The sequence below is a fragment of the Ascidia mentula genome, chromosome 8 (assembly GCF_947561715.1).
Source record: "Ascidia mentula chromosome 8, kaAscMent1.1, whole genome shotgun sequence".
Taxonomy (NCBI): domain Eukaryota; kingdom Metazoa; phylum Chordata; class Ascidiacea; order Phlebobranchia; family Ascidiidae; genus Ascidia; species Ascidia mentula.
The window spans coordinates 11,467,408-11,480,187 of record NC_138573.1 but is presented as its reverse complement, the minus strand read 5'-3'; the positions used below and the strand labels follow the sequence as shown (position 1 = coordinate 11,480,187).

Genomic DNA, 12,780 nt, shown 5'->3' with positions numbered 1-12,780 from the left:
TTTACCATTGACATAAGCCGTCCATTTTGTCACCTAAAAAATTAAAAACTGTAAAATTTTAACAGCAAATATTTTTAGAATTTAATGTTAAAATACAAATGCAGCAAAAAAGAACCTGGTAGGTAACTCGGTGGTTCTCAACCGCGGAGCCTTGACAAGAGGTCCGATGAAGATTGATTGATAAATCACGGCTTCGCGACTTTCAGAAAGAAAATTCATCCTAATTTTTCGGCAAAAATAATTAGGCAATCATGTTGTTGAGGCCTCGTTAAATTCCAGTTTTTGTTGGCAAGCGTGCGTGCATCACATCGTAAAAAATGGGGACCGCCCCAATCATTTTTCGGTCTCTTCGGGTTTTCTGGTTGGGAGGTTTGGTTTCCCGTCAACCCGGGAAAGCCTGTTAGGGGACCCACTATTTTTTAGCTCTCAGAAGAAATTTAATCGCAGAACATACGGAATATTTACATTTTCTTTGATCAACCTCAAAAACACCTGAACCCTTTGTGCGTACTTGCAACTCAAGAATAAAAAATTCGTTGTGAGCAATTGGTTAATGCTTCGACCATTTCGCTGTTTACCCTGTATTGAATGGGAAAATACCAGGGTGTTGAATTGCTGTTATATTAGTAATCTATTTTCGTTTGCGCCACAAATTTGGTGAAACAACTTTATGTTACGAAAATGGGTCACATCCAGTAAAGTGGTAGGCTACGGCACGTATTGTACCAGACAAATTGAATAAGAATATTAGCGGAACAAACATTTTGCTTTTTCTGAACAAAAATAGGTTTCCAGGATTTGCCACGTAGCTCAAAACTAATATCTTCAATAAAGTTTACAAATATTGATGTTCAACTCCCAGTTCAACCAGCAACAAGAAATACCAAAGTTGCTACCAAGATTGAAACTTGTTTTGTCATGCAAACATAAACACAAACACAGCAGCTTTTCATCTAGAACAGCAAAACGCGTTTCGTCATTATAAGGCATTATCACTAATGTTTTGTATCGTGTATTCAATCCAACAAAATAAACTGACCGACTTGATGTCACCACGTACAATGTTATCAGATAGCACCACCAGTATTGAATACAGAAAAGTTCATGAAAATGCTCAGGGCAAGATATATGGTAGCGAGCTTTGGCTTTACAATTTGGGACAATCATAACGTTACCCAAGTAGTCGCGTATTTGGGCAATGATTGTAAATTAGCTTTCCAATCAAAATCCAAAGATATACCACTAAGCACAAGGAATAAGGTAACATCAGTCATAATATAAAATGCGGACATTTTGCATCGCTACATTTCCAGCACGCGCCTACACTCAGAAAGTCACGGTTCAGTGTGCATATAGTACATATCATCATGTCACGTGTTGAGCCAAGGGTGCTGCAAACATGTGGAGGCGAGCGCTCGCTTGTCAGGTACCACCTCGAGCATCGGTAAAAGAAATGATGCGAATTGTTCAGCTTCATCTGCGGACCACTCGTATTTCTCGACCAGAACTTCGCGTAAGGGCCACATTTTCAGTTTGTGAATATGACGGAGTTCCCCTGTGGGAAATACAAATGCAACAAGTTAACATCAACAGGTGCACCTTGAAACAGTAAATAAAAAACATAAAAAGTCATTCGCCTGCACAACTTCTCAAACAAAGTTTCATACGTTGCTGTAAAAGCATGCCAGATTCCAATGAATTGAAGATACAAAATATTAAGCAAAACATCTGGGTCACACAAGAAACAATTAATCATACTGCAATATCTTATGAAGTACTTTGCCATGCCTATAGACTGTTTATTGCTTTTTACTTAGTCCAGAGAAAAACAATAATTTACTTGTAATTACTAACATTATTACTTTTACAATTTAGTTACAATTTAATCTACAAAGCTAACAGTGTGTATTTCAGAAAAACCTCATGGGATTATTCAAACCATGCATAGTATGACAGAATTGGTATTGACTGATGAATTACATCTAATACAGTAAACACCCTATTACCCATTAGGCTTTAAAATGAATATTACCTCGTTTGTTGAAAAATTCCTTTGAATATTGGCCACTGGAAGCAAACTTACGGGGTACATGGCCAAGCAGCTCAATAATCAATGCAATGTGATCTAAAACATGCAAAACACACTGCATGAGCATTACGCACAACCTGATACCTTGCTGTGTAAAATACAGATGTCAATATTTTCCGCCAAGAAGTACAAAATGAGGAACACTGCTCAACAACTCCATTATAAGTGCTAAGTGGTCTGGTAAAAACATTCCAAGGGCCTAAAGTTCAAATAACAAAAAACAGAACATGACAATTTACCTTCATCACGTGAATATTCTTCCCCTGAATGAGGTTCAAACAAGTAGTCACCAGTTGCCAATTCAAATGCCTGCAAATCAGTTCTGGTTTGAAACAGGAATATTCATCAAACTTCATAAAACAAACCATGCACGCTGTGCTCCACATATCAGCAGGCGGTCCGTATCCTGCACCAAGTAATACTTCTATACTTCTGTACTGACGTGTTTGAATATCTTCGGTGAAGTGCTTATTCTGAAGTTTAACAAATTTAAACATTAATTGAAAAAAACTCAAAATTCCTTATTGTTGTTAGATAAGACACCAAAGGAGAAGACTGTTCACAGTTAAACATATAACCAAAAAAGATCACCTGATTCACAATAAGCAAACAAAAAGTTAAGGAAATTAGAGATGCGCATGTTTCATTTTCTGCATTTATTTGAGCAAAACAAATCTCTTTACAACTATTTTTTGCATGTTTCGGCAAAAAAACGAAACTTGAAAACATATTAGTTGTGATGATTTATGTCTAGTGAGACAATTGTAATATACTACTTCTATGATAATTATTAGTTAGTCAGTAATTCTAATTTTGTAGTTTGTTAAATAAAGGAAGATAATGTGATAGTGTATTGTATTATACATGTACATCTGTTAGTATGTTATGCTTGATGATTGCAATGGACAAGTAACTGGGACTGAAAACCCACAATGTAGGGTTTGTGATAATTGATTAGAAGTTAACCTGACATACAATGAAATAAATATTTAAAAATGTAGCTGTGTTAAATATCAGAATATTTAGTTAGATATCATCATGCAATGCCTGCTTCTGACCAGGAAAAAAAATGTGTTTGGTTTAATAGGCCAAAATTGGTATAAAAGTTTTGTCGAAATTTTGGGTTGGGCTGAATAAAAAAATGGCTTGGTTGTGGTGTATCACTAATGGAAATGATTAAATAAATTTTCAAAAATATCTAACAATCAAATCACAGTTCTGTAAATTTATGATATCTAATCTACACATATTCTATTAAAACATACCACCCAGCATGCATTTCCAAGGTCAGCAATTTTAACTTTGATCTTGTCACAATTGGTTGAGTCCAACAAGTTGACAAGTAGGTCATTAGCTGATCCTGATGTTTTCCAGTCACTTCCCTTGCTTGTTGATGTTTGACTGCTGTATCAAAGTTGGCAAAAATTATGTGGAAATAATTGAAACTTCATTACAACAATAATTACAGGCAGAGATAAGGTTTTTTTCTTGTAGAAAATTATCTATAAAAATAGACATTTTAGTTATTCTCATTCAGGCATTAGGTTGTTTTAATTTAAACTGTCCCATTACAATTTGCAACACAAATCCATTAGAAGTCATATTGGAAAAACCACTGCTGACAAAATCACATGAATGTTATCACCTGTCAGAAGATACAGCTCTTTTGTATCTGTCAGAATCTTCTATAACTTCTTCTTTTCTGCCGGGTCTCAAAGCATTGCTTGACTCATTTATTGTTTCTCTGCCAAATCATTTGACAAGAATGATTATGCTGTTAGTATCCATAGGCATCGATTTAGGGGTGACATGTCACCCCTCACAAACAAACAGGGGTGACAACCTATGTATTGTCACCCCTGGATTTTGTTTAAATTAAAAATTATTGTCAGAAAAACCACATACATTATACTAATATGCGTACGTACTATACTATGCGTTTAGCAAGTTTCAAATGACCTGTATTATCACATTCACAATCATGACAAACACAAGTGTCTCGTGGATAGCAATACGTAACAACGCAGCACAGCAAATTCTTGTAGCATAATGATAAGAACCGACATTGTTGCGTAATTTTTTTGTTACTTCATAATTACTAAATCTGCAATAGACCGAGTGAAACAAAAATGTACCGCTTTCAGTAATGGGGTCCGTAATTAAAGTGTTTAAAACTTAGTGCTACAACAACATGATTCGGTGTAAAAACAAAGTGGCATCGTTGCCTATGTTTAGGACGATACGACTGACAAAATGTTTTTGCTTGTTTCCTTAACCTGGAAAAGTCACACTTAATATTTTACAAAACGTTGAAAAATCGACGCCTATGTTAGTATCTATATATATTATGTCAGCAAAAACACATTTGAATCTACATGTAGGCAGTTCTAATCATACCCATTTTCTGATGGCGGTTCGTCAATCCCGTTACATTTAGGCATGTCCCCTGAATCATCCACAGTTTTGTCAGGATTAATATTTACCCTGAAATTAACAAACATGGTTACCTGGACTGAACATAAATAGAAATGTTTTTTGGGACTACTTTTTTTAATAAGAACTCGCATAAAGCCCTTGTTGGATGTGCTTGCATATTACACCATTTTTTCTACAAAATTTTGGCATGAAATTATCAAACAATACAATACCCTGTGCAAAATGTCAACGGATGTATTAGGTTTAAAGTGTGGTTGGGTCAATGTAACATATGAACAAATGGCACTGATTTATGAACACGCATCTGTGCATAATGTCAATATGATTCAAAGGGCAAACAAACAAAAAAGTAGAACTAGAGCCAAAACCATGACACAGACAAAGAATAACAATAATATTGACAACCAGATTTCTGCATAGCTATAAAGTCTTACCTTTCAAGCTTTTCTGAAAGCTCAGTTTCAAGCGCCAACACTAAAATATTGATCACAAGCATTAGTGGCTATACATATTTATTAATTAAATCACAGGACTCTAATTTACCGTCTTGTTGTTCAGTATTAGGTGTAACATCACTTGTTGCAAGAATAACTTCTGTGTTAGTTAATTCAGTACTTGTATTGTCAATTATTATGGAATCAAGATTTGGTACTTCATCGCTAGTTGGTTCAACACTGTTGATAACATCACCTTGACCAGCTGTAGGAGAGGCGCTGTCACATTGTCTATTTGTACATTGTTCACTGTCGCCACAAGTGTTTACAATGAGCTGTTCATTCTCAAGTTCACTGTTTTCTTCTTTATGGATCACAGAAATACAGTTTGAAGCTATTTCATGTGTTTCACTCCCATTGGCAGTTTGTTCAGCAATCTTAAATGGACAATAAATGTAAAACTTAATACATTGTTGAAAAACATTTTGTACTTACATCCATTAAAGGTTTTCCCTCCCTTTCTGTTTCTTCAATTTGATTAATTTGCATTTGTAAAAGCTGCTGTTGTTTCTTAGCTTTCTTTTTTAGTTTCTTTTTTTTGTTCTTTGACATTTTCTGTCCCTGTTCATCACAATGAAACAATACATTTAACAACACAAAAATAGGACAAAAAGAATAAAATAGTTTTACCTGATCTGATTTTGCTTGTGGTGCTGTGCTGACTAAAACAAATTTTTTTTTGTTTTATCTTTTGAACACTAAATGCCGAAATACTTAAACACAACTTAACATAAATTCTTACAAAGTCTTATAAAGCATTTTCTAAAAAAATTGTTTGAAGCTGGCACAAACAACCCAATAGAAATTAGATATATTATGTCTAAATCACACCTAGTGATCCAGACGGTGGTTTTCCTCCCAGCTTCTGCCACTGTTGGGCATCAGATGCAATTCTTCTCACATAAGGTTCATCCACACACAATAAAATATTTTCTGGCTTAATGTCTGTGTGAATTATCTTACATTTTGAATGCAGATAATCAAGTCCTTGCAACACCTCAACACAAAAAAATATTGCAGTGAGTCACCTGTGGGAGACAAATGGTGTTGGTGGAGTCAAAATATAGTAGTACCTGTCTGGTGATGCTTTTCACACATGATATGGGCATTCCTTGATAATTAGATTTAATTATCCACTTCAGTAGATGGTGCCCCAGTACTTCGAATACCATGCACACATCTAATTAATATATTGCTTGTTTTGAAAACCAATTGAAATATTAAAAAAATGTACGAAAGTATATTCCATTATTATGTTGTCAAACAAAAAAACATACGTGTTCCATTCATTCCATGTATTTTGAAGTCATCTAATAGTTGAACACATTTGTCACGGCTGCTATCACTAGGATCAGATTCCCGTACCTTGTAGTTGAATACATTTCATACAATCGTGCAAAAAATTCAATACAAATAACATTACAATGAACAAAAGGAAACTTACCGCTTTCAACAACTTAATTTCATCAAGTGCAGTTTCTGTGTAGTGGGGGGCACTCTTTACTACTTTCATGGCAACAAACCGTTTGTTCCTAAACAATTAATTTAACATACAATCAACCCTAACTGAGACATGTTTGCAATTTTCATAGGTAAAACAGTAACATTGAAACACATTACATTGTCTCATACAGCACCATGGGTTAATAGGGAAAAAACCTTGTGTATACTAGTTTAATCACATGTTCTTACCTCATATCCCAGCAAAGCCAAACGGTTGAAAAATGTCCCCAACCAAGTTTTCGAACAACATGATATCGATTGTTAAATAAGTCACCAATTTTCACTGGATGATACCCACCTGGAAACAAACCACTAACAAAGATGAATATAATGAATCATGTGTAACTGTTACCAATAACAAAACATTTGCAACATATATAATTAATAACCTTTTTCAAGTGGTAATGAGATTAATATGAAATAATTAGCACACAATAAGACTTTACACTTTATTACAAACTCTAATGCTTTTACTACAAATGGATTATTCAACTGGAAATAATTGCAGACCAAGTTTAATTTAAATTGGATAAACATTTTGTTCTTCTAATTTGTTGCATCCCACATTCAAGCAAATGTTGCGACTAATTGAAATTGAGCACACATGCCTACAGTGTTGGTTTAAAAAATAACTATGTGCATGCTAAACTTAATTTCAAGGGGAAATAAAGCATCTGGTTTAACCTTTGCAATAATCAGTTGGATCCTCTTGTTCATCATCATCAGATCCTCGTAATTCTTCATCTTCTATTTGTCCTTCATCATCACTTGAACCAACATGTTCATGTGCAGAACTCCCACTTAAACTTCCACTGCTTGAATAAATGAAATTAATGTGAGAGTTATTTACGTCATAAATGCTTTTATTGGGTATAAGACACACAGCAATTGCATGTTAAACCATCTCTTTTCAGAACAAACAACAACCACAATAGCAACAGTTGATCAAGAAACGGTTAGTCAAATATAACACAGTTCCAAGTATGCCAAAGTTACCTGTTTACATGTTGGTTGGTTATTGCTGCTTCTTTTTTCTTCAGCTTGTCCACTCTCTTTGGTTTTGATCTCTTTTTGCGTGCTTGTATTGCCATCACTACACAATGTATGTACATATATAACACACAAAAATATGAAAATGAAATAACTGTTTCATCAAACTACAATTCAACAAACATAAAAATTAGTTACTTACCTTTTCGAGAGCTCATAGTTAGTTACAAGTCACAAACTATTGTAACACCGCAAAAACTTTATTACATTTCTTTCTTTCAAGAAAATACCTGTACATGAGGCAATACAAATGAGCTTATTTTTTTTGAGAATACTAGAAGAAAAAAGATTTAATCTTTACACTTTCACATTAACTTTAATAAATAAGCCCACGTTGTGCTTGATGTTACTACCAAGTCAAAAGTTGATTGGGAAGCAACAAACTTAAAGTTATCTATATCATCTTAGGCCGTTGATAGTTATTCACAGTAAGTAACCTTCCTTGCTTTATCGTAAGCCAGCCCCAACCAAACCACGCAACAACAAACGAACAATTGAAGAAAATGAAAACTTAAAAGAAGATCATTCACACGGCTGTCCACTAGATGCGCTATGGTCAAAAACAGAAAATGAGAATTAACTATTTTTGGGGGCAAAATCCAAAGGTATCTTCTTGAACAAAGTTGCTTGATCGTTATTCGTTTCCTGTCACCGTCCGTTTTGGGACATAAAATCTGTTTACTGCCGTGGACAAATATGAATTTGAACAAATTTAAACTATCAGAACGAAACATTAGAATTCTCGAATACGGTAAGGCCTACATGGAAAAATATTCAAATACAATTTGAATTTTTGCACATATTTATTACACCATAGACTGCTTTACAGTTAAGTTGTCTAAGATTACACGCATGAATGCGACTATAGGCCTACAAGTTACAAATCACAAGTTACCGACATGGGACACCCTGGAATGCTCCCAAAACCCCCTGAAAAACGTAATCTAACACATACTTACCAGGGTGACGTAGAAAGACAAAAAACACAAAAACTATTTTTTTTTTCTGCGGACGCCCATGGTTAGAGCATAAGAGTACACAATCGTAGAACATTCGAGGAGCAAAATGCACACTGGCATTTCATGATAATCAGATATAAAAGAAAAGCTTACTGGTCACTAACTAATGTTACGTTGGCGTCAGTGTGGTTTATTTAGGCCAAGGCTAGGCTATTTACAAAGTGCATCGAAATGTTGACGCCCCGTGGACTAAAACGAATGATAACTACATGGACTATATGGCCCATTTTTATTTACAACCGATTTCATAGACATTGCTCGAATGTGTTCAATTAACAGTTGAGGTTTGAGGTTCCTGATATTGGAACATGCACAAATCTTAAAACTATGTAAAACGGAATAGTTTGTGATATTTTTATCGTGTTTTCTTGGTCACCAAGCGGCGCTGTAGACAACGTTTCTTTGTGTCGAGATCTCCCTGCGTTGACAATCCTTCAGTCTCCACTTTGGAAATAAGCTGTCTTGGTCGAGTTCCAATATTGAGCGTTTTTATTACCTACTGCATCCGTTGTATTGAGATTTTGGATGATGCAGGAAACAAACGTACCAGACAGTGTTGTGATGTTGACTGAAATGGAATTAACGACCAGAAGACATCGACGGCATGCGCGTCTCAGGGAACAATCCGATGGAGGTTCGAGCAACTTTGGTTATGAAAATTTACAATAGTTGATTGATTGAAAGTTCATTGAAACTAGTGTAATTGTTTACTAGATTCTTTAACAAGCTGTTACTCTGTGCCACGAATTGAGGAAACTGAATATGCAGCATGTAACAATTCTGAGGGAATATCAAAGAGGAGAGAAGCCAATGCCCGCGAACGTCTTCGAGTAAGAAACCTAAATTCGGGTTTTGCCAAACTTCGAAGAATTTTGCCAACGGTAAAAGTCTATGTGGAAATCACAAAGTTTATGCAGGCCTTTGTTATAGGCCTATATATTTGTATTTAGGTGCCACCAAACAGGAAACCGAGTAAAGTTGACACATTGCAAAGCGCTATTGACTATATTCACCAGCTGGAACAGCTTTTACAGGCAACCGGTGGAATTCCAGATATTGGAACTCGCACCCCGGGCCCGGGACACTCGCATTCCCGTCAGTCCGTAACAGAGTGTCCCTTCTTTCCTTTATCAGACTTTGGGCGGAGGTCTTCTGTTTTGTCAGATGACAGATATAATACATCGTGTCTCAGGTATTTTTACCATAACTTATAATTTACAAATATCAGTATATAATTTTTTTGTAGGTTTAATCATGCGATTGAAACGGAGGCCTCAAATTCTAATCAACCACATTCGACTGTCTCTGTAAGCTAATCAGTCCATAAAATCTGATTATCTTTGCATTAATTTTTTGGCCTTCGTTAAAGTTTGGCTTTTGTTTCAAGATTTCAAATGAAGTGCCTGCATTTTGCGACAACAAAAGCACTGAAAGCAATGAAGCAGCAAGGAACAAACTACACGAACAAGCGAATCCGTCACGAACTTTCACTGTGGGCAAACAACGAAGTAAGAAAATTTATTTTGTCAAAAGTTTACAAACGTCCGTGTGATACAAACTCACGTATAAAAGGTATTGATGGTTCTGAACTTCGGGGCAAATTTTGTGTTGGAGTCTGGTTCTAAACTACCAAATACAAAGAGAATAATTGTAATTCTTGGTTCATTACGACAGGAACATTGTTATCAAATCCAAAAATATGTCATGAAGATTGGGAATAGCAAGACGAATCGATAAATACGCGCACTTCTTTCACAAATATCCAAGCATGTTTGCTGTGTCACAAAATAGGGAGATGGATCCTAAAAGTTAAAAACTTCGAAAACCGATTGAAGGTGGGGGCAAGCGGAAGCTGCACGCGAAGCTTCACGCAAGCCCGACACAATGCGAACGTATCGTGTAACACTTGGGATGGATAAAGTTGCGTCATTGATTTGCTGTCTGCCAAGGGTCTAACCAAGTAACTATCCACGTTAGATGAGGCATGTCGGTGAGAAATGATATAAATGCTCTTTCAGTTCCCTTCCAGTTGGAAGACACTACTCACCACTAGATATATGAACTATGGGTATACCCATCAAACGTAGTGATGCAAACGCGGTATTTTCACTTCGCCTGTCAGGCAGTGATCAAGCAATTCGATGAGAATTCCTCTCCTTTTCGGTCACTTAAAAGTTTAAGTAGGGGCAACGAAGCAGGACAATATTTACTTGTTTGACATATCACACCAATTCGCTGTTTAAAGTATGGAAAACTAATTTTTTTTTGTATTTGCAACATCGACTAAATCGAATTATTTTTAAAACAAATCTTTTTATTGGTCTCTTATTGCCCGATCGTTCATATTAGATTTTACTTTGTAAAACTTGCTTGTTTTGTATGGTTTGTAATTCAATTTCAAATTCAAAACGTAGCTACTGTTATTAATACCTTTAAATTTGTAGCCCATTGTGGGAATCAAGTAATGTTAGTGTTGTTTATTTTATTTAAAAATTGTTTCTCCAAAACTCACAGACGCATCATCTTCCCTATTTCATGACGTCATAAACAACATGAAACAAACCATTTTTTCAAGAGTAAAACGCAGAAATTTATGTTATTTAAAGACTTCGTGTTTATTTGAAAAAAATGGTCATCAAGTTGTGCATTTTTTATTGGTATCAGATTTTGAGTCGCATCGCGAAGTGGAGCAAGTAACACAAGAATATTTGCCGAACGTGGATGTAATATCAGGGTGGAAGGGATGTGGTACTGTGGCTTACACCAGGGAAATGCACTCCCTTTCGATTTACGGAATGTTTGAGGAAACGTTGTCAGACCGGCAAATGAACTGCGTCTAGATGACATAAAGTTATCTGTTTGATTACTAAAACGACAATTAAGTTTAATGCGTTTATGAACAAAATTGCTATATGCGAAAATATGCAGCTGATTTCGCTGCTAAGCATTACCTAAGTCTATAGAATTATTTTCTGAAAGGAAAAACGTTTTATGTATAGCATATTACACACGATAAAAATTTTATGTGCCTATTTTGTGCTTTATTAATTTGTCCGAAGTGTAAGTATGGTTAATAACCTAACCATGGTTTAATTTCTTGAGTTTTAATAACTGAGTTCCTATAATGGCCAATTGTAAAAATGAGTATATCGTATATTAAAATATGATTATTGTCCCACAGTAATCAATAGATTGATTTAGAATATAAAGTTGTGGTTAACCAAAGTGTAAGAAAAAAAACAAACTTTAGAACACAAACTTTCGGTAATCGGTGGAAGGCAATGAGTGGGTTACTGGTGCCACCGCAGTGCAGACAGGTATATTACCATCAAGTTAAGACAACAAAACTAAAAGCGAGATGCGGCAAGCGTCCCAAACTTAAAATAACGAATTTTCAATTCAGACTAATTTGCCTATGTTTCTATACCACATGTATTGAAAGAGAATGAATAACTTGCTTACTTTCAAAGAAGTTTAAAGCTTGTGCGAGCGAATAATGTTACACAAGTTACACTCCATCGCTATATTTTAAACGGAGAAAAATTTTTCTTTTGCAAAACAATTTGTTACTCACAGATGCTTATTCACACCTTATTTCATGTTTTCATTTGATTCGTTCGTCTATTCAACTTGCACTGTAGCATGGTTTTGGTAGGCTTTACATTTTCCAACGCAGTGCAACAGTTTTATGCCTTTCGACCACACATTCAAACTACAATTATAATTTATTAAATGGGCCTCGTTTAACGCAATGAAGAACTGTTTACGAAGGTACTTTGTATCTAAAAGCGGGAGTCGGGGTCGTTGCACTTGTAAAGTTCTATTGTGTCTTTACGTCCTGTAACATTACACCAACTACCAGATGGCTATTCTAGCCTTGATTGCATAGAGAGAGATAGAGAAACTGTAAAGATGCGTTTTGTACCAGTTTTAATTCCAACTGATTGAACGCGAGGAATTTATGTTTCGTTGATGAAATGCCAACTAGGATCCTTTTTAATTTTCTCAGCTCAGTGATGCACCAAAAATTTGGTTTGCCTACTTTTCTCTAAAACTGAGGATTTTACAACCATTAATTGCAGTTGATATATTGTAATAGAATAGTGGTTCTTAACCTTTTTTCGGTAACGCCTCCATTACCTTGGTATGTCCACCAGAAAAAAGTTGCTTTTTGTGCCTACTTATAAAG

General features: G+C 35.4%; 2 protein-coding genes across 2 annotated transcripts; one reads left to right on the top strand and one right to left on the bottom strand.

Annotated features, from left to right (window-relative positions):
- Positions 1-651: 651 nt before the first annotated feature.
- On the bottom strand, positions 652-7,950 carry LOC145911438 (SRSF protein kinase 3-like). Its single transcript, XM_082998770.1, is given in 20 exon segments — positions 652-1,555; positions 2,033-2,125; positions 2,174-2,266; positions 2,329-2,398; positions 2,455-2,562; positions 3,355-3,493; positions 3,735-3,833; positions 4,487-4,573; positions 4,960-4,999; positions 5,069-5,396; positions 5,455-5,580; positions 5,650-5,681; positions 5,851-6,016; positions 6,093-6,199; positions 6,297-6,384; positions 6,464-6,551; positions 6,712-6,820; positions 7,207-7,337; positions 7,519-7,615; positions 7,715-7,950. Coding segments are annotated over 20 exon segments (2,202 nt in total). The 5' UTR covers positions 7,731-7,950; the 3' UTR covers positions 652-1,370.
- Positions 7,951-9,056: 1,106 nt separating this feature from the next.
- LOC145910845 (uncharacterized) lies at positions 9,057-12,366 on the top strand. Its single transcript, XM_082998056.1, has 6 exons — positions 9,057-9,225; positions 9,306-9,472; positions 9,542-9,783; positions 9,838-9,898; positions 9,979-10,099; positions 11,256-12,366. The coding sequence occupies exons 1-6, from the start codon at positions 9,117-9,119 to the stop codon at positions 11,429-11,431; spliced, it is 876 nt and encodes a 291-aa protein (XP_082854182.1). The 5' UTR covers positions 9,057-9,116; the 3' UTR covers positions 11,432-12,366.
- The last annotated feature ends 414 nt before the right edge of the window (positions 12,367-12,780 follow it).